General features: G+C 42.7%; 1 protein-coding gene across 1 annotated transcript in view; it reads left to right on the top strand.

Annotated features, from left to right (window-relative positions):
• Window positions 1–22,709, top strand: part of LOC112307631 (aldehyde oxidase) — a 65,880-nt gene that overhangs the window by 12,531 nt on the left and 30,640 nt on the right. The window contains 15 exon segments of the mRNA XM_071220779.1: window positions 629–737; window positions 2,279–2,317; window positions 2,319–2,413; window positions 2,687–2,747; window positions 3,679–3,768; window positions 4,414–4,494; window positions 5,080–5,188; window positions 5,191–5,223; window positions 6,480–6,547; window positions 6,903–6,995; window positions 11,228–11,397; window positions 11,716–11,842; window positions 14,936–15,005; window positions 15,008–15,057; window positions 18,737–18,833. Coding sequence (XP_071076880.1) covers window positions 629–737; window positions 2,279–2,317; window positions 2,319–2,413; window positions 2,687–2,747; window positions 3,679–3,768; window positions 4,414–4,494; window positions 5,080–5,188; window positions 5,191–5,223; window positions 6,480–6,547; window positions 6,903–6,995; window positions 11,228–11,397; window positions 11,716–11,842; window positions 14,936–15,005; window positions 15,008–15,057; window positions 18,737–18,833 — 1,292 coding nt within the window.

The following is a 22,709-nucleotide window of genomic DNA, read 5'->3' on the forward strand; positions in this document are numbered from 1 at the left end:
TTCCAAACCTTTGGTAATAATGCATATTATAACTTTTTAAAATATTTATGGTTTTCTTTGATAAAAATGATGTTTCTCATTGCTTAATTTGAATTGCTATTGGTTATTTTGAAGTTGAACATTTGTTTCGTGTATGTACTGGCCATTTCATTTATAGTTCTGTTTGGTGAATGAGAACATTCTAGGAGTCATTTTAAGGTGGACATTTTCAAGCAGTAGTTTTGTAGGACTAGGGAGTTCTGCGTCCCACACCCTATTTCTTCTTCTGGAGCAGTTTCAAATGCACTGTGTTCCCTGACCGGTCCCTGGCTCGGCACCTGCCTGGAAGATGGGATATGTTCTAGGGAGGAGAGAGTCAGGCCCTCAGTCAAGGGAACAAAAGCAAAGTTAGTGGAAACTGTTCTGGAGTTACAACTGAAAGGTGGAATTGAATCCTGCCTGACACTCCAGCTGTGTCCCTGACCCTCGGATTCTGCTTTTGTAAAATGAACATGAGCCAAGGATGAAACTTGTGTGCAAAGCCTGGGACATTATACGAAACCTTCTGTACTGGAGGTGCTCAGTGAATGTTTGGTCCCCTTTCCCATTGGATACAGTGTCATTTGTGCTTTTCTTTTGCATTCTGAAGACATTACCCAGCCAACGCATGTCTGATCCCCGCCTGTCCCGTGCACGGTGCTGCCGTCACAACAGTGGAAGGCATAGGAAGCACCAAGACCAGGATTCATCCTGTTCCGGTGAGGGCGGGCCTCTTCATGGGATTTCTGGGCTTCCAAGACCATTAGTGTCAGGACGAGCCCCCGAAATGAACACGGTAGAGTAGTCTGGGCCCTCCTGCTCGGTCAGCCAATGGACAAAGCCAAGCTAGAAACAGGGGTGAGACTGGGGCCATGTGCATGTTTCCTGACTGACTTAGAAAGATGTTTCCAAAGACTGGGGGACTTTCTCTAAAAACAAGCAACGGCAGCACACAAAACCTGCCATCACTGGGTTTGTTTTCTGTGTTCTACTTAGATGAGACCTGTTCATGGTCTGCCTTACACCTTGCAACCTTCCAAAGAAATGAGAGCCGTGGGCATTGAGGAATATAATTTTATTTTATTTTTTAATAAAGTAGAAAATAGCATGATTTTAAAGCTGAATGGAAATCTCAGCTACCCCAAAAATTTGTTAAATTCAGGGCTTGTTTAGAAGACAGGTAATAGGAATTGTCAGTGAATATTGAGGCTTTTCTTCTAAGGCAGCACCTTCTTAGAACTTTGCCTCAAGTGAAAGTGCACCTGTAACTCCTAGGTCTTTCAGTTTTTCATACATTTGCCATAAAAATGCTGTTTGCATCTTACCTCAGTTGATGAGGGTCACTGATGAGGAGAGGACTGATGAGGGAAAAGATTGGGGTGACCTAGAAAATGACCAAACTTCAAATTCTCTGGGTTTGAAGGAATCTTGGCTTCTGTTTATGTTCTATGAAACTTATTACCTAGAGGGCGTGAATTCTGCCTGGATACCCTTGTGAGACTTCGCTATTTGATTCGCAGGCATGAAAACACACTTTCATTTAGTAACTGCTGCTAAGCTCCTGGTTGCAATGTAACCAGAAGTCAACTTCCAAAGTCAGGTTGCGCCTTTGAAGTTAGATTCCCAGGAGAACATGCTGGGAGAGGAAAGAGTTGGAAGAAAAATAAGGGCAGTGTTTCCTTCTTGATTGTTTTCAGGGTCAAGTACTGGTGCTCTGTAAACAAAGGTCTATGTGCTAAAGCATTAGGGCGGTAGTGGGCAGATAAAGGGACTCAGGAAATACTTGGGGTTTGTTTTGTTGTCCTTGTTTGTTCGGGGTTCCCCCGCTTCAACTTGAGTGTAATTCAGTTCATTTCTCTGAAAGACTCCCAGGAAGTAACCTTTATCTCAGTGATTCCCTTTCGGGACTACAAATCGAAACCACCTGGAAATCTTTAAAAAATATATGTCTGTGTTGCGCCCCTGGAGATTCTCAGGCAATTAATCTTGGGTGCTGCTTTTGGAAATGTTTCAGCTCCCCCTGGTGATTCAGAAGGCTGAAAACCTTGGATTAAGCCCCAAAGCTCGGGAGGACCAGTAATCACAGCCAGCCAGCCCAAAATAGAGAGACGTCTAGGATGAAAAGGGTTTTCGGGGACCTCTTCTCCAACCTTAATGTGCCCACATTTTGCCTGGTCATCTTGTTAAAATGCAGGTTGTGATTCGGTAGCTCCAGGGTGGAGGCCAAGATGCTGCACTTCTAACCTTTTTGTGCTTCCAGGAGAGGATCGCCAAGAGCCACGGCACCCAGTGAGGGTTCCGTGTATCACCCCGGGATGGCGATGTCCATGTATGCGCTGCTCAGGAACCATCCTCATCCCACGCTGGATCTGTTAACCGATGCCCTTGGGGGTAGGTTCTACCACCTACCATTTAAACAATGATTGTGACAGTGATGAACACTAATAGTGGACACTGACCATGTGCCACACGCCGCATCTTTAACTTTATATATCAACCAAATATTCCACATTACTGATGAAAAAAATCTGCCTTTGTAAATTCAGAGGACTGAAATGTCAATCAAGGGCCCCTGACTTCCAGGATGGGGCCCTTATTTCCATTATGCACTTAGCAGTCTGTGTCTCTCTTTAGCCTTGATTAACAGAGCTGGGGTTTCTCCTTTAAGTAACCTGTGCCATTGCACTGGATACAGGCCCATAATTGAGACATGCAAGACTTTGTGTAATGTGAATAGAAAGAAACATATTATTGAGTATGTTTTTCCCCAGTGAAACAAAACACTAGGGGTTGTCAGGTGTGATTAGGAGAAGAGCCATTTGTACTGATTCAGGCTTACTTCTTATCTCAAGGTCTGTAATCATTGTTTGTTATCTGACCTGGGGCAGGGCACTTACCCTCACTCCCTGGGCTGCCCTGGCACGCACGTAATGAGCACTGAGGCACCTTGGCACGGGCTGTGGGTCACCATTCCTGAGTCAGATGCCCTGCCCCAGCACTCCTGTGGCCCCCCGTGCAGAGCCTGCCACCGCATTGCTCACGCGGTGCTGGAACTGCCCGTTTGCCCTTCTGTCTGTTCATCAGGCCTCAGTCTGCTTCACGGGAGAAGCCATGTGTCTCCAGAGCTGGTCACCATTTACCGATTAAATAACCACTCAATCAATATTTGTTGAATGAACAGATGGACCAACAACCTTGAAATGAGGGACATAGACTGCACTTTGGAAGGTGAACTATGAAATCAGTACACCATAAACAAGAACAGAGTGATAATAATACTTGTTAACATTTATTATTAATAAAATACTAAATATCAATATTAAACATAAACCATTATTAATATTTATTGCTATGTGCCAGACCTTGTCATAAGATCTTTAAATTAGGGTGACAACAGTTAGTGATACTGTGTTGTGTACTTGAAATTTGCCAAGAGAATAGACCTTAGTGTTGACAACATACACAATGTAATTATGTGAGGTAATAAATGTGTTAATTAAGCTGACTACGGTAATTATTTAATAAAATATGTATGTCAAATCACCACATTGTATACTTTAAATGTATACAATTTTATTTATCAATTATACTTCAATAAAGCTGAAAAATTCTCAGTAGAATCAGAATAAATTCTTGGTTACTTGCTTTTTCACCCACTAGACTTCCGGCTGCTGTCAAAGTAAAGAAAATGGGGTTTGCTGTTTGAACCAAGGGATAAATGGATTACGAGAAGTTGAGAAAGGAGGTAAGGTCAGTGAAACATAAATTTTCTGTAAGGGTTTCTCAGGACATAATCAGAGACCCTCTGACTTTTAGGAAGAATAAATGGTTGCCCATGTTAACTCAATTTGAGGTGTGTCTCCTCTCCCATTCTCACTCCATCTCTGTTCCTCGCCCCTCCCCCCAAAAACCTATCCTGACAACTTCATTACTCATTCCAGATATTACTCTTGTTGAAAGAACAGCCATCTATAGGAAAGAAAGCACAGTGATACCTTAGTGTTTCTTAGTTTTTAAAAAAGCGTCCGTCAAGTCTTTTTTCAAGGGCCAGCAAAGTGGAGATGTTAGGGAGATGAAAGAACCGGCGGGAACTCAGGGAAATGTGCTTGTTCTCAGCTGGACCGGTGCTGCTGCCTGCCTGCTCTGCTTTCCCCAGGCTCCAGAGAGAATGTTGAGGGACTGCAGGGCTTCTGAGGCTCACTGACAGCCTCACCGATTGCTAAGGACCAGGTCTGTCAGAGCCCTTGATTCAGAACCCAGAGATTACGGCTGGCCGGCTGCTTTTTTTTTTTTTTTGTCTGTCTCTGTGTGTCTCTTCTTCTGACCTCACCCCACAAATGATTTAAAGTACAGTAGTTAAAGCTGACAATAACTTTGGTACTTTCTCTTTTTAAGACAAGTCAAAAACTTTTCTCAGAAGAGGAGTTTCTGCCATCAGATCCAACTCAGGAATTGATTTCTCCTCCAGAGCTAACGGTAAGTTAAGGCAAAGCTGCATTCGCCTAGAGGAATTCGTGGTGAAATGGTAGGAAGCACATTTGCTTACAGATCTTCTCAGAGGTTGATTGGCAAACAGGTAATATCTACCTGTCATCCCTAGCTCAAGGTGTAAAGAGATTGGGCCAATGCAGAGATGGGGGAGTAAGCGTGAAGTCACCCTGAGGAAGCAGTTGAATGTAAGAAGCAGCAATTAGTATCTATAAAAAATGTTATGAAATGACATCACAACATTTGCAGATTTATACATGTTTTCTACTGAAAGTAGGAAGTGTTTTCTTCCACAGAATGTTTAGACAAAATTAAGCATGTTAAAATATTTTCAAACATTGAAATGAATGCCTTTGAGTTATAAAAGCACCAGAAAGAGGCATTGGGACAGTCCCCAGAAGGAGTAAAATATTGTCATATTTTTATTCTGATTCCTAGTGAAGCTGTAGGTCATTTTTAGGTCATTTTTATTTCATTTCTTAAAACATCTCTATTTCCTTTCTCTGTGCCTGCAAAGATAGAGGTGGAAATATGTCATAAAATAATCTCAAGTCCCTACTGGTTTTTCAATAGATAATGGCTGAGAAACAACCACAAAGGACCAGAGTTTTTGGTGGTGACAGAATGATGTGGATTTCCCCACTGACCCTGAAGTATCTTCTAGAAGCGAAAATCAAGTATCCCTAGGCCCGGTCCTCATGGGGAACACCTCTGCAGGTATGTAGAACACCAAGGACCTCTTATGAGGACACCTGGAAAGAGTGTGTTGGGGGAAAGAACCTCAAATATGCAAGTCCCAGGAAAATCGTCCCTATTCCGCCTTGACTTCCCCTGCCCTGTGCGGAACACTGTCACAACTGCCATTACGTAAGTCAATTCCTATTGCCCCTGACGGGAGCAGTGCCCCAGCTGCACCCAGGAGGCCTGCCTCACAACCAGTCGGGAGCAGCAGTTCCGTGATGGCTCTCGTCTTTCCCTGTGGAGACCCATCAGGGGCTCGTATTTGAAATGGTTCTTTGTTTTCTCTCTCAGTGGTATCTTAGTAGGTGGATGCTGCAGCTATAGGGTCTTTCTATTGTATCTATTGTAAACTCAGTTTGACTGCCTGCTTCTTTGAAGAGTCCTTCCCGAAAGAATTTTGAGTATGCCACAAGTTGTCTTGGATTCATCGGCCAAGTTTGAAGGCTGACAAGTCCAAAGGGTCCCCCAGTGCAGTGCAAAGTTATAACCACAGAGTTATTGTAGAATGGGCCATCACAGGAAAAGGGCTTAGGACCGTGCCTCGGGCTTTAGAGGAGCACGATGAAGACTGCGTAGAGACTCGGCAGCAGTAGTGATCAGGTAATCATCCAGGCGTTCTCTTGCCTGGTCTCCCTTTTGACCATCTGTTAGTTACAAGATTGTTGGCTTGGGAGGACACAACTGAAAGAATTTCTCTGAATAAATTTGCTGGACCCAAAGGGAACATGAACCATATTAGCCTCATTAATCCCATGCTACAACCAAGTGACTAGAAGCCAAGAACATTCTTAATGTGGTATAGAAATTAGTGGTATGATCAGTTTAAATAAGAGGAACAAAGCTCTCTTATCATTGCTTCTGAGTGTATCTTCTCATTATACATGGGAACAACTAAGAACCAAAACAGTTCTATCAAACTTTTGAGAACAAAAGCTTGAAATCACATGAAAGTGACATATTTTCACCAGGTAATCACAAGAGAAAAAACAAAGCCAATTTTAGACTACTCCAATTAAGAGCAAACTAATATAATTTCCTGGGTGAACCAAGTGATATAATTTAAAGCTTCTTGGCTTGTAATCTCATACTTTCAATTCAGTTTCCTTGATTCAGTAAAGACTTTGCTGGCTTTAATTTTTTATTTAAAATTCTTAACGTAACAAATAACCACTAGGTATACTGTTTAAATCCTTGGATAAGACCTAACTGACCCTATTTCCCTTCGTTCTAAGAAGTGTTCTTCCTGGGACCCCAGACGCTGTGGCTGGGAAGCAGCCTTTTCGTTTTCCTTTCTCTCGAGGTGGCCGGTGGTGCCGAGCAGTTTTACGCACATGCACAATGGTGTGCTTTGGCTCTGACTTTTTCCTGGCTTAAGCATTCTATCCCTTTTCATTTTATTTATTTAGCTCTATCTTCCTGTTTTATCCGTTTCTGAGTCCTCAAATCATGTGAGAGAATCGAAAGAAACAGAGATGACTCTTCCTAGTGTGTGGCCCTTCCAGAGCCAGGGAGCTGCTGTACCTCCAGGGTTCTGAAGAGGCGAGTCCTTAATAAATGTTAGTTCAGATTAGGGCTGCTGGTTAAGAACCATGCTAGCTTCCCTTCTAAGACCACTTGGGCACATTTTAAATATCTGTAATAGTTCTACTTTTTAGGACCCTGTTCACTGCCCTAGCCTGGAAGACAAGTATGAGAGTGCTTTAGAAGACCTTCATTCTAGACGTCACTGGAGTGCAGTTAACTATCAGGTTAGTGGTATTTTTTAATTCAAAGGGCCGGGCTCTAACTCCTTCACTCCGCCGTCCCCACTGACCCCTCAGATAGTCAAGCTTTATGAGCCTGAGCTCCCCTTGTGGTGACCTCACAGTCTTCTTTAGTGGTAAGTAAAATTTCAAGATCCAGGAATAATTGTGACTGAAAACCTAGCTACCAATGGTAAGTTTTTTAAAAGTCTGTTTTGATCTTGAAAGCTGTGTGTTTGGTTCTGTGGCCTCATGCCGTGGATGTGAAGGAGCTGGCTAGCTTGCCACAGGCTTCTGCCCTCAGCAGCAGGGAAGTCAGAGAACAACCGAAGTCCCATTCTGTGTCAGGGCCGTGGGGCTGCTTTGATTTTATTTTCAGAGGAGCGGAGCAGGCTCTGGAAGGTGATGAAATGAAGTAATGCTTTTTTAAAAGAGCTGCTAATTTATTTTGTTTGAATATGAGTATACTTTGTTCCCCGATCCTCACTCACCAAGTGGTTTTTCTGTGAGTTCATTTTAGAGTTGGATCAAACATCGTTCTAAGAGCTATTTCGAGCTCTCCCAACAAAAGCTGACTATCAGAGAGAACAGAATTCTCATAACTTTCAAATGGAATTTTCTGCCACAACATCATAAAAATATCACCTGAAGTCATCCTATTGGTGAACTGGATTCAAGGTGGTTTTCCTTGAAATTATTATTAAGAAACTTTACCTTGAGGGTTTTGTTAAGTCAAGAACTTAAGAAGTTTTGGACTTCATTACAAAAGCTTCTGGTATGTTGTCATGAACATTGAAGTCAGCCCATACCCTTCAGGTTTCAGGTTTAATATGTTCAAAAATTCAAACACACCAAACTCCACTGAAAGTGATTATTTTGACTGTGAAAAACAGCTGCCAACTTCCCTGGTGTTCTGCAAAATATGGCAGTTGCAACCTTTGGCTTATCAATGCCTAACCTGGACAAAGGGGTAAACTTTAGAAAGGAATCACAATGAATGAATGGGCATTCACATCATTCAAAGAAAAGTGATCATCTTCATGCAGTTGATAATCTGAAAAGGGACCTTGCTATTCTAGATTGCAAGACAAGGTTTGGAAGCAGTGTATCTCCCACACAGCTGAGGTCTGTTTCTGTTTTTCCTGTGGTTTTTCACACACACAAATATCCACATCCCTAGAGCAACTTCGGCACTCATGGTGAGCGTTTTCTCCCACGTCAGTTCATTTGCTTTGAAAGCAAGTTGACACAGCTTCAAGAGATCGGCGGTTTGAGGGGACAGCATTCTTCCTTTCAGCACTTCCCCAGCCACAGAACAAGCAGCAGCAAGTATTAAGTACAAGCTCTTTCACCAGGAGATTCATCATAGCCGACTACCAAAAATACAGCGTGATGTCTTCAGCTGAGATCATCAAGTTTGTATTTGATTATAGACTAGGGCAAAGATATACGTTGGGATATTTCTTCAATCTTTTGGCAGGCCTCACACAGCAAGGTTTCAAAGGCTTTTCTCCCCCCAGTGCTGTGTGTTTTATTATTTACAGTAAAATGTGTTGTCACAGGAAAGTCCCAGGGTCTTTAAAGATACCTACAAATGTGTTTCCTTAGTGTCTAAGCTTATGAATGACCTGGACTTTTGCTCTTCCGGAAGGAAAAATCTTCTAGAATGGAAATAAAAAAGATGTGGGTGATCTTTCACTCAAACGCCGCACAGTGTAGCACTTGGAGGCTGCCTTACAGAGGGAGTCGATCTCTACTCTCCGGAACATGAAAAACCGAACTAACAGAGCCCTCACACAATTCTTTCTTTTGATCACCATCTCAGCCCTCGAAGGAGAGTGAGAAGAGACCTGCTGAGAGCGTCTGGTCAGGAGGAAAAGCCGTGAGCTGCGTCTGCTGGGCCGGTGTGTGTTGCGCTGCTTCAAAGTCCTCATTGTGCCTCAATCCCAGTAGGAAAAATTTTCTCTCTTTCCTCTATCCACCTACATGGCCCAATGCCTACCTTTATTTAATGGTGCTTGGGCCACGGCCTAAATTATTTTTCTTGCTAATCTTCTGCTTTCTACCTTTTAAAGTCAGGATGGCCACAACAGCAACCAAAACCAAAACAAAACCTTAGCCAATATTCTTTTTTTGTGCCTTGCATTATAGTCACTACAAAATTAAAGTTTACATTTAAATGAAACAAATGTGGATATTAAAACAATAAATGTTTATCAGTGAGTACATATCTTACCATAAAACAGTAAATTTTATATGAAATAGGAATAAATTCAGAGCATCCTACGTGTGTCTTATGCCCATTGAATTTTGAAAATGACTCTACTTTCCATGTATAATTGTCAGCCAAAACTTTACCTGTGTTTTATCTTTTGTTATTTGTATTATGAAAGCAATAGCATTTTTTTCTCCCACTTTCCAAATAACCCATAAGAATGTTGAACATGTTTTCATATTACACATGCCACTGTCCTCTTCCCTCCTGCTGACCTATCTCAAGCTGCAAGCTTATTTTTCGCCTCCCTCAAGCAGGTGGGCAGTGAGCAAGGACCCCTCTTCTGCAGTCCCGTGAGTGGCAGGAGGGCACTGGAGAAGCGTGTTTTCCACAGTTATCGTTACGCAAAGTTCCCGTCATCAGCATGACAGCACTCCTCCATTCATGGCATTTGTTAGATTAAATCCAAGTGTTCAGAAAGGAGAAGAAAGCAAAACACATCAGTGGGATCCTGGACAGCTAGGGTCTTCTCTTCAATTCCATAGAGCCAGAGCCCCAGAGAGCTGCTTCTGGATCCGGGAGGACTCTGGCTCTGGGAAGTCGGCTATGATTGAAATGAGGTACCATGTTACGTGGACCCAAATGTCTTATTTATTGTCAATATGTACTGCATATGTTTTTCAACCTGCACATTCTAGTAATCAAATACAGAATTATTTAACTTCTTCCCCTCAGATGCCTTCAATGATACTGCATTGGAAATAGGTCAGCTTCTATGGCTTCTTTTCCCCCCAGTAAAGGTTCAGGCAGTTTGTGTTCTGTTGGTGATGTGCTCTCTCTCCCCCCCACCCTATGATGTAGCCTGGTGCTGTGAGGCTCATCTCAGAGAAGGAGTCCCTGCCTCACCCAGGGCTCGAGTGGCCCATGAACCACAGTGTGGGACGACAGATGGGGTGAGAAAGGGAGACCTTCCAGAGCCTTTTCCAGGCCTCCCCCTGACCCACCTGCTGTATTCCTTTACCCCAAGTCTGCCAGAGAAAGTCTCTGGGAGTTTGGCCTCATCCCTAGTTCCAAACACAATGTTGGCACATCAAGTTGTGGCTGGGACTGCCCAGCACAGCTTTGCAGGCAGCTCCTCAAGCAGAGCTCTAGACCCAGAGCTGCCCTCTCCCTTTAAGGAGTGGTCACTTGGTTGGCAATTTTCCCGGAATTTCCACCTCCCGCATTCCCATCACCAGCCTCCTTAGCAGGCACAGCCTTCACCCCAGCCTCTGAGCTTGGCCTGTGCCATGTCTCAACTCCTTCTGTGTTTATAGCTCCAATTTTCTTCCCCCAGTAACCAATCCACTAGGAAAGCCAAAATATAGGGGAGAGAGAGACATTTCTTCTTTGGTTAATTATTTAAGGTACTTACAGAACCAGTAGCAAGACATTTTACACCACAGGTCTCTAAGAAAGAATAGTATTAGTCAGTCATCACCCAAAATGCATATTCCTTTGGCGTCGTTCTTTCATCAGAAGCGTCTGAGTCATGAGTTTTACCAATTATTTCTTAGGCTTTTTCACTCAAAATAGGAAGGAACGGGCTCTTCTGATTGAAGACATGGCCTCAACATTTTCTGTCAACATAGTCATGATGTCATTGCGCTCTTCTACAAAATATATGCACCATGCTTAGATCCAGGCAGTAAAATAATTTGGATAGTGACAATTAAGGAAATACATAAGCATTAGCATTAAGTGACATAATTTTACAGTATCAGGAAGGAAGATACAAGTGGAATTTATATTAGAGGTGTGTGTGGTCCATATTCAAGAAGGTGGGGGGGGGGAAAAAGCAACATTGTAACTATACATCCTTCCAAGTTTCCCTATTGAATTATTGAAATAAGCTTATGGTCCTATTAATAGTGATACTTTCCATTTTCAAAAGTGTTCTGGTTTAGGTGTAAATTACATAGCTACCATCTTATGGTAGATGTTTATGATTATAAAAATGATATGTTGGTTATTGATTAAACAGAATGTAGACCCAAAGCAGCTTCCTCAAGACCCAATTGGCCACCCCATCATGCACCTGTCTGGTATTAAGCATGCCACAGGCGAAGCCATCTCCTGTGACGACATGCCTGCCGTGGATAGAGAACTTTTCTTGGCTTTTGTAACAAGTTCAAGAGCTCACACTAAGATTGTGTAAGTGATAAAGTTCTTACCTGATAGACATCAATGATTGCCTTTTCATCTAAGTCACATTTGTGAAAAGTAATGGAATGAGCAGAGTGAGCTATTTGTCGGTGACATCCAATGCAGGTTGGAGGTGAAATGGGGTCGAAATGTAGGATTTAGTACAGTTTGTCCCTCCATCTATTAACTTCATTGTCTCAGGAGCTTTTTCCCAGTTGTCTGGTAGAGAGCTTATCTCACCTCCCTCCTATCTTACTCTCCGACTGAGCCCAGTCCCCTCGCTCTCGGGGCTGCTCTGAGGGCCCTGCTCTGTGTGCCCCTATCCAGGTCTACTGATCTGCCAGAAGTGCTCAGCCTGCCAGGCGTGGGGGACATCGTGACAGAGGAACATCTTCAAGGTGTGAACTCCTTCTGCTTCTTGACCAAACCTGAGAAACTTCTGGGGTCAGAGGAGGTACCGCATTTTTTCTTTCTGTTTTAATAATAACTTCCTCCATAATGGCACTGGCCGGTTTTCTTAAAGAAAGCATCGCATTTGGCACATTATAAAGGATTCCATTATTTTTTGAATGATTATTATAAAACACTTAATTCTAATGGTGAATGATTTCAAATATATTCATTTTCCACATAAGTAAAAAAAAGTTGACCAGTTATATAAAAGGTACTTGGTTGTTTTATATTTTTCTAGTAGTCAGATAGTATGCTGCTAACAAGTGTGAAAGAACATATGCGGAGAGAATAATGGTAATTTTTATTTGCTAATCTCTCTTCTGAGAATCTGTTGCTATTGCCCCAGTCAGTTGGTCCAAAGTCCAAGTCCAAGTTCAAGTGGGATCTCCCTCATGCAGCCTTTCCTTATCCTTTAGTAGAGGCTTTCTCTCTCCCTCTCTGTAGTCACCTTTCCTCATCCACTCATACTGCCATGTATTTAACAGACCTGTTTTTTACATTGGATTATTTATGTATGCCCTTGTGTGTGGAAATAACGCTGTGCAAAGTAAGTTAAACCAATGTGACTCCTGCCCTCATAAATGCACAAATGTGAAAAGAAACGGGATATTTACATTTTCCCCAAACCCACACTTTGACAAAAGCACAAGCCAGGAACACACTGAGCAAATATTCACAAGACACATAAGCATTACAGTTAATAATTTTTGTGCCAAGGCTCAGAGATCCACAATAATCAGTAACCTCTGTAAGCAAATGTATCGGTCACTTTAATGGATTGATTATACATGAAATCTCTGATAACAATACATGTGTGTACAGTTATGACTATGTCAGTTACACTTTTAAAAGACAGAGACAAGAGGTTCCTGGGAGACCCCAGCACAGCTGGCGTTCACATGCCTCGTAGTTACTGATTATTGGTCTGACATTAGGCCGCAACCCGTCACCATGTCCATACGCTCTGTGCCCTCGTGTGCAGGAAACTTTTCAGGATCAATCGCCAGTCACTCTTTTTGGGTTCTTCCCTCACTCTCTGCATTCTGGGGTGGCCCTTAGTTATTCCCCACTCATTGACTAGGATTCAGCTCTGTCTTGGCCCCTTAATTGTCATTTTTGTGTGCAGGGCGGGAAAATAGACCCATCCCATGGCACCCGCACTAACATGCAGCACTGAGCCTGCCTTTCCTCGGTCTTTGCTCCAGCAGACATGGGGAGCTAGAGCTGATTGCTTGTTCCAGGGAACTGCAAACCATTTTGTCAGCAGAGGGCAACGAATCCACGCAGCCTCAGGTCTGGAGGCTGCAAGGGGGCAGTTGAATCCAGCCTTCCTTTGCTCATTCACTTGGCAGATTGACTCCTCCTTCAAGTTTAAGTTCAACATTAATAGGCATTTTTTTAAGTGAGCACCTACTGCGACTGCTCACTGTAGCTGAACAAGACCTGTATGGTCCTTGCCCTCACAGAGCTTAAAGTCTAGAGGAGAAGGCAAAGCTCTGGCCTTTGATGAACTTCCTACCTTGTAGCAAGCTTATTTATTTATATCTATGCCTCATATATTTCCCCTACCTGGTAAAAGTCCTCGAGTGAGGCCCCATGTCTGATTCGCTTGTATTTTCCACACATTGCTTCCCATGTAGTAGGGTAAATGAGTAGATGAACAATTGCTAGCATTGTTGCTATTTGAAAGTTTCAAATGATTAAAACTTTGGTTTGGCTACTGTATCCTTAGTTATCAGAAAATACAGCAAAGGCGTTTCAGCAGCTTTTGTGCAGAACTCAAGCTTCTTAGTTTAGTGTTCACCCAAAAGAGCTTCATCATTTGAAACAGCCCCTCCTCTGTCTCTTGCTGGCACTTCGTTGATAAATATACCAATCTGGTGACTGAGTCTCAAGTCAAGGTCGAAACTCCTCCACGACGTCATAATGTGGCCGTGGTGGAAGACAGCGAGAACCATGGCCTTTGCATAACTGTTAACTAAACCATTCCAGTCTGCATGATAGTGCCTGCTGTTTGCGGTGTGGGTGTGTTGATCATGAGCCTCTGGGGGCTGGGGACATGTCTGTGCACCAGGTCACAGAGGCAAAGCCAGGTGTCCGCACAGGGCAGAGAACAGGATCATTGTAAATGATCGCCTTTGTCAGCCTTGTTCCTTTTCAAACATTTGTCTATAGCACGTCATGCCCTTTTAAATTCTTTCCACTGTAGACATTTTAAACATGCACAGAAGCAGAGATTCAACAGTTATCAACGTTTTGCTATTCTTGTTTCATTTATCTCCTCACAGCCCCCACTCTCCTGTACCCCATAAATACACTGTGTGTGTGTGTGTCCTGGATTTAACATTTGTAATCGTGACTATGGTATAAGGTAGGAGGGAGAACAAAACGGTCATGGTGATTCTTCCGGTCCTGAGTGTTTCACCTTTCTGGAGCCTTGATTTTGTTTTGTCTTTCACCAACTTTGTGCCCTGGTCTCTGTGTCAGCTCCTTAGGCAGCCTCCCACCTGCAGGTGAAATGATGAATGTTCTGTGCTTGGCGCACCTTGGCTGGTCCAGTCTTGTGTCTCTTCTTAAAACGCCTGTGTTTGACCACAGTTTGGGGCAGAGACTTGCTCACCAGCAGTGTTGCGTTATCGCTCTCTCTCTCCTTCCTCTCTGGATGATATAGGTGGTAACCTGGTCCTCCCTGTCTGTGAAGGCAAAAGCCACCTCTCAGAATGGCCCTGCTCGTGGTATGGCAGGACTGGCTGTCGTAGGCCAGCTGGCCTTTGAGCAGCTCTGTAGGTTGGGCCTGGATGGAGCCTGAGTCCGCTGTACAGGAGGCAGCACCACTCTTGGCCTCTTCAGCTACCACTGCCAATGATGCAGCAAAAAAATAAACTTCCCCAGTGCCTGGGGGCAGCAGGTCAACTCCAACAAATGCACGATCCTACCAGAGCCTTTGTTAACCACTGCGCTGTAGTTAGGACACATGTGAAGGGGCCATTTACTGCGTGCCTAGCTCTGTGCTGGGAGGAAGGAGAAAAGTGAATGAGAAGAGAGGACCAGGTGTCTGTGCTTCTTGAAAACAAAAGTCTTTTCTGTGTTGTAGGGATTTTGCGTGGGTCGGCTTGTCTGTGCCATGATTGCGGAGTCTGAGGGTCAGGCAAGGAGGGCTGCGCACTAGTGAGGGTTATCTACCAAGATTTGGAGCCGGTGGTCCTAACCCTTGAGGTAATGGGTTCAAGGGTGGGGCTAGAAGAGCAGATTTCAGTGGTATGTCAGTAAAAATGCTTTTGGCTTCAGTAACAGGAAAGAAAATATGACTCAAAGTGGCTTCCAAACCACGGGCCTTACTGGCCCCAAACTACAGAGTCTGGCAGAAGTAACTCCTGCTTCAGTGATGTTGGTAGGGTAATAATATAGGTGTAATAATTTATAGTTTTAATTTGAACGTTTCACCTAAAATGTCATATGGTATGCTTGAGTGTGATATTGTTATGTTACAGAATCACATGCTTATGATTTTGCAGTAAAAGATTTTGTAATAAGAAAAGGGCGTTCTTTGTGCTGGGCCCTGTATCTCAGTATCAGCAAGAAAGCTGATCTTCCACCTCTTCTCCCTGCTGCCCACAGCACAGGCTTGTCTGCTGTGGGCATGGGATAACAGCCAGGAGCTTCCAGCTCACATCCCAGAAGCCAACGAGAGCACCATTGTCCCAACATTCCATGAGTCCCAAAGCCCAGCCTCACCAGGCCACTCAGTCACGTATCCACCTCTGAGTTTACGACTCTCCAGGGAATGGAGGAGCTGCTGTACTCCCGGGGGTCAGAGTTCTTTGACGGGCCTGGCCACACAGGGGAGTGGTGGAGTCCTAAACAGAAAGCTGAGCGCTGTCGGGAAGAGGACTGGTGAGAGGAATGCTGGGTGGGCAGCCAATGATGTCACAGAGAGGGCACACACCCTGTAACTCTGTGCAGCAGGTCCTTGGAAAACACTGTTTCGTTCGCCATTGTTTTGTGTTAATGTTGATGACATGCCTTAGAAATTTAACTCTTATGTCCATCGTCAGTTAGCCTGTGGTCAACTTGGTTTAGTTATATGTCATTTTGTCACAGTTCCAAGAACCTGTCAGTGTTCAGTGGGGACTTACTGTATTCACCTTCACCCTGGGCACACAGTCAGAACCAACAAGACGCTCAAGGAAGCAGACATTGGAGATGCTATTTTTAGATCCTTTCATGTATATCTTCAATTAGTATGAGAAATAGGTCCTATGATGCCTACAGATATTTTGGCGACTTAAACAAATTGGAGAATTGCATTTTCTATCCTGCTTTTTAGAAAGGAGCTTGAAATTTAAAAAGGTTTTAAGATTTATCTCCATGTAATGATACAGTGTTCTGCATAAATTCATCGGTTCTTATAATTTACTAAGCAATAAAAGCATGAAAGTTGGGGAAGCAGCATGAGCAGATTAAATTCAGCACACGTAGACTCCGTCGACTCCGGGAATACAATACTATCTGTACAGCATAATGGATAAGCTGTTCTCTAGGCACTACCATGCCCCGAGGCCGAAAACGAAGAAATGACTTGGCCAAGATTAGTGTCTCCAGCAAAATTTCGCCTTGAGTGTGTTTCCTATCACGTTGATTTATGCCTATGAGCTCAGGGTTTGTTTCCACACAACATCCTCCATGTTTTAAAATTAAAATAAAATCATGTCAAGAAAACAAAAATATAGAAGTTTAATTGAAGTCAAAGAGTGATTGGGCCTTCTAAAGTTCCCTGGCCCCTTTCGAATTCAAACCTGTTATTTCCTTCTCAGGGCCCTTCACTCACATGTTGCCTGCTCTCCTTCCTTCCTTTAATATATTCCTTCCCCAGCATTTTGTTTTAGAGTTAGAATTGCTTCTTCATAAGAAATTATTTACATAATGCTTCGTCAAAAATTTTGCTTGTAATCCTTGGCCCAATACCAGTGGCTTACTGTCTTCCCTTTCTTCCCCACACCTTCCAGCTAAATAAAATTCCAAATTAACGAATAGATACTACTCTCTTTCTGTCCTCCCCAGCTCTAATCAGCAAACCTTTAATTGTCTGCTAGGGAATATCAGCATCAAATACTAAACTTCGACATTGTGGAGTAGAGCTATCTCAGGTTTTTATCAGAGGTTAGGCTCTCCAGGGTCAATCTACTAGATTAGAGTGGATTTAATCGAAGTCATTTATAACAGGGAAATATGCCCAGGTCCCTACACATTAAAGTTCTTTTTATCACTTTCCTAGCCAGAAAATATGCAAGAAATTGGCTCAAAGTTATTCAAAGAGCCAGCAGCAATGATGTGGGGGAAAAAAATCAAACTTTTAAAAATAGGATTTATAAAACTTCTGTTTCCAACCTGGAACATACGATTCTTAGATTAATAAGAAAATCACACGAATTGATTCCCGTGGAAAAGTGTTTTATCAATCGAAATAGGATAAAAACAAATGTATTTCTGTCACTAAGCTCTAAGTTTTAACCTAGCTTATGCTCTTCAGAGTTTTTAAAGGTTTGAATGGAAAAACTCTTGGCCCAAAGGGTCAGGCTAGTGATCGCAGTGAGAAAAACATATGCTCTTGGCCAGAATCTCTCGTCAGCCACCGTGGCCAACAACGATGGCCGATTCCCACACAGAGCTCACTACGCAGTCACATAGTCCTAAGCAGGTTTCCTACATAACTCACTAAATGCTCACAACAATCCTATGAGATTAAAACTGTTATTATCCCCATTCTGATGAGGAAACTAAAACACAAGTTTGTCCAAGGTCACACAGCTGGTCAGTGATAAAGAGGCAGTCAACGAACACTGCATCAAAGAACCTGGGCCCACAGTGGCAAAAACAAATCAACCCCTTTCCAGTGGAGGAAATGGCAGGATCACAATAGACCGTCCCTCTCAGGGATGTTGATAGACACCTACTGGTGTGGCTATAGGGACCCAGAGTGAGGAGAATCCCCAAGTGCCAGGAGGTTGGAATTCCATGGGTGGGCAATAATCTGGGGGAGGTAACGCTGCAGGAGCTGGCATGTCACGCTGTCTGGCTGACACAGGGATGACAGCAAGATAAATTCCTAAGGATTTGTGAGAAAACCAACCTAGATTATTATAGCTGCATCCCAGGCTATGTGTCCCCACTACAGTGCCCCTTCACTGGGCACCCTGGGGAAGCCAGTCAGAACCAGTATATAAGTGGGTTTGTGGTACCCATGCTGCGCTTGTAATGGAATCCTTCTTTCAGAGCTGAAGGTCCCAGTGCAAATGCTACGCTCATCTCCCCGAAGGAGGAGCATGGGGCTGGCGGGCGCAACTGCCATGAGCCTTGCGATTAGAGTGTCTACAGCTAGCACCGACTGAGCACTGATTACATGCCATGTGAGCTCTTTGCGTGCCTCGCTTCATTTTATACTCTCCACCCCTACTGGAGCTCTGTGCACAACTACACCTCCATTTTGACAGATGAGGCTCAAAGAGGTGAAGTAATAGACCCACAGTCAACAGCTAGTGAATAGAAAAAATGGACACTGCTACAACTGGGTCCAGAGCCCACACTCCGTGTGGCCTTGGCTGCATAAAATGGGTTGTACAATGAAGAGAATAATCTGCCTGGAAGATATTAGTTCCATTCTGGGACCAAGTAGATGCCAGGTTTTTTCTGAGCATACTTTCTGTCTTTAGACTACGTGAGGGCTTTTGCACTTTCTGTGGGAGTCTCTCTGGAGCCTGGTTCTGAGCGCAGCTCTGCAGGCATGCTAGAGGTGCTTGGGGCTCCAGAGCGAGAGGACCGGTGCTGCCCAGACTCAGACGTTGCCACTGCTCGTGACTACTGCCCAGGTGGCCTTGCTTTTCTGTTCTCTTTCTAGGAAAATATACACCACAGCTCCTTCTTGGAGCCAGAAAGGAAACTGGATTATGGAAACGCTGATGAAGTATTTAAAGTATTTGATCAAATTGTTGAAGGTAAAACTACCTGGAAAAAAAATGACGACAGGGGAACCCACCCTGAAAGCCTTCTAAGCACGTCTCCTGTAATGTTGCTGCTCAGGAACAGGCACCTCAAGCCCAAATGCATTTCCCTCCGTGGTGTGTGTGTGTGCACGCGCGTGTGTGGTGCAGCAGGGAGGCACCGTGGGAGGCCTTAGCCATGGCAGCCGCCATTAGTGACCACTTGCCCTGAAAGGAAATTAGAATGTGGAAATGTTGATGAAGGATTTAAAGTGGTTGATCAAATTATTAAAAATAAAACTACCTGGGAAAAAATGATGAAAGGGAAGCAGTTGTGGCCATTGTTGTTATATAAATGTTTCCTCTTTTTCTGTTCACATCCATGTTGCAGGTGGGGAGTTGAGGCTCAGACTGATGAAGGAACACAGCCACAGTCTTACGCCAGCCACCAAGTGACAAAGCTGGTTGTGGAAATAATAGCTTTTTTTAAAAAATGACTGCCGAAGCCCGTGTTTCTTTCTCTTTAATCCTTTCTCTGATTTCTCCCTCCCTCCCTTCCTCTCTCCTTCCTTTACTCCCTCCCCTTCTCCCCCTTCTCTCCAGACTTCCTTCCAGTACATACACAGGCATATCTCAGAGGCATTGTGGCTTTGGTCGCAGACGGCTGCAGTGAAGTGAGTTGTCATCTTTTTGCTGGTGGAGGGTCTCATCTTCAATAGGCCTGTATATGGATAAGATAATACTGATCTCAAAGATCCATTATGAAGATTATAAGAGATAATAATGTGTGCTTGGCTTATAGTAAGAGATCCAGAACTGTGAGCAATAATTATTTAGGTTAAAGTGTTTCTGTTGTTCTCCTCTAGAAAAGGTTACCTAGTATTGAGCTAACACACTGGCAGGCGTGCATTTATCTAAGCCAGTGGATCCTGGTTTTTCTCACTATAAGATGTGTATGAAACCCTCCTGGAGAGTCCTATGCCCCATTCTTGGGATTCTGGAGTTAGAGGATCCAGAGTACCCCAGAAATCTGTTATCTTAACCAGTTTTAACCGTGTTCCAGGTGATTCTTAGGATTAATAAAATGTGGCAAGCACTCGAAGAGTGAGTTTGTTTTGGGGGGAAGAAGAGGGAGCATATTTAGCATAGAGAGTCCATGTGTGAACATCTTGGAAGTATTGATATTTAGGGGCGCTCCTCCACTTGTGCCACAATATGTTTTTGTGTAAGGATTTAATTCTTGTGTTTTCCCTGCCATCTTATTTAATTGTTTAACTCAATTTGGTAATTTATTCATCTGTCTTTTACTTGAATTTTAATGTGATACTTGCATCATATCCTGTTAATAAGTATAAAAATGACACAGAAAGGTTTAAAGGGACTTTTAAGTTTTCATTCGCTTAGCTCACTAATTTGAGGTATGTTTGTGTTTTTCACTCTGTGATTGTCATTTGGATTAAGAATTTTTGACTACTGTTTCAATACAAGATAATTGATGGTAATTATCACAACAGCACTTTATCTGCCCCTTAGGAAAATAGGTGCTCCAAGAAAAAAGAATACTTAAAAGATAAAATATGTGGAGCATTATATCAAGTCTCTGACTGTGTACCCGAAGGAAGCGACATTCTTGCTTGTGAAGACAGATGTCAGCCCTCTCTAACCCTGGTGTCACCAGCATTAAGGGACACCGTTGACAAATGAGCCAGCTGAGTACAGAGAGGCATGTGATTGACCAGGAATCAAATATATCTAAGTTTCCCAACTCTGAAGTTCACACGTTCTCTCCTCTACATTAAGCTGCTTCTCATTTATCTCTTTAAAATTTCATTAGCTGGGATGGGCTATACGCTGGAGAGGGAGATGGCAATCTGTGCGGCAGGATTTGTGAGAGACCTGGGAGCCCCGGACCTGAGATTATCTTCCCCACAGCCTGTCCTGCTGGGCATCGTACAGATAAACTCCTTCATATCTTAACGGCTTTTCCTTCTTTAAGGGCCCCTTATTAAAATGTAAATATGCCTGGAGGAATCATTCCTAAATCCATGCTGGGATAAAATTTTATCTCAGGGATTAGTTGAACAAATTGGTTTCCAACCTAGAGTGTTGAGAGCAACACCCTAGGGCAAGGAGAGGGCACCACGGTGGGGGGCTGTGGGGGGCGGGGGTGGGCAGCACACAACATAACAGGGCTCTAGAACGTGCCTACCTGACAGGTTTAAGCAGAAACAGCTCTGATATTTTTTTTTAGCTCTGTATTTTTAAATGAAGCAAATATTCAACAAAATAAATTGAGTGGATAGGTGTAATTATTAACATTGCAAACCATGAATTTGAGCCCATTGATAAGTGGGGTTTTCAATGTACAGTCTTTGATGAAAGCTTAAATTGAAATTGAGATCGGAGTGCTTGACATTTTAATTTTTGAATTTTATAAATGAAGAAGAACTTGTTATTCTTCTGTACCCTTTCTTTACTCAGGTTTTGGATAAGATAGGAAGTCCAGACTCCAATACAAAAGATCTCCTTGGGTATCTTCCTCAAACAATTTACAAGTCACTATTATTTGGTACATTTTTAATTTTTAAATGTTCTGCCTCCCACCTAGCATGATGGCTGTCATAGTTGTGTTCTGTTTGTTTCTTTTTTACCTCTATTTTTATTTTTTCCTCAGACTTCCAAAGTATTTCTTGAACATTTTTTAGAATTCCATTTTGATGTATCAGTAGAGGGGGGTTGTTTTTGTTTATAACTATTTTACAATCAGTGATTAGTTCTCATCCACATTAACTGTTTATAGATTTTTGAAAGTGGTGACAAGTACATAGGCAACTATTAAATAGAACTTTCATCCTCATGACATTTTCTGGACAGCCACCACCTGGGTGTGGTATGGGATATTCCTTATTCCTTTGGCCCAGACATGCTTTCCCTTATTCATAATATAATTGTCTTAAAAATATTCTCTGCATACATTGAGAACCACATGAAGCAATGTTGTGATTTTGCTTCAAACACAATTCAGAAAATTCAAGAGGAAAGGAAAGTCTATTGTGTTTACCTCTACTTTTATTCTTTACATTGCTCTCTTGCCTTCCTGATGTTCCAAGATCTTTTTTTTTTTTAATCATTTCCTATCAACTTCAAGAACTTCCCCTAGCCATTTGTTCTTTTTGGAGAGGTTTTTTAAAGACAAACTCACTTAGTTTTCCTTCATCTGAGGATGTCTTGATTTCTTTTACATTCCTGAAGGATATTTTCACTGGATATAGAATTCCAAGTTGGCAGGTACTTTAGCACTTGAAGAAAGATGTTATACCAGTTCCTCTGGCCATCATGGTTTCTGACAAGAAATCTGCTGTCTTTTGAAGTATTTTTCTCTTATAGGTGAAATAATGTTTTTCTCTCATGGCTTTCAAGATATGACTTTATTTGTTTAGTTTTCAGAAGTTTAACTGTGCTGTCTTAGCATGAATTTCTTTGCTTTATCCCTTTGGGACTTACTCTGTTTCTTGAATCTGTAGGCTTGTGTCTTTTACCAAATTTGGGAAATTTTCAGCTATTATTTGTTCAAATGTTTGACTTCAGTGACACAAATTTTTGATCTTTTATTTTAGACACACAGGTTTCCTAGGCTCTGTTCATTTTCTTTTCAGTCTATTTCTCTCTAGTATTCAGGCTGGGAAATTTCTATTGTTCCATATTCTTGTTCAGTGATAATTTCCTCTGTTTGCTCTATTCTGTGGTTGAGCTCATCAATGGAGCCTCTTACATTTTGGTTGTTATAGTTCTAAAATTTTCATTTGGATCTTTTTATATCTTCTGTTTCTTTGTGGAGATTTTAAATTTTTTCATTTATTTAAAGTGTTCATGTCAATCCTGGACCAGGGA

Source organism: Desmodus rotundus, chromosome 2, assembly GCF_022682495.2.
Source record: "Desmodus rotundus isolate HL8 chromosome 2, HLdesRot8A.1, whole genome shotgun sequence".
In the NCBI taxonomy this organism is placed as follows: domain Eukaryota; kingdom Metazoa; phylum Chordata; class Mammalia; order Chiroptera; family Phyllostomidae; genus Desmodus; species Desmodus rotundus.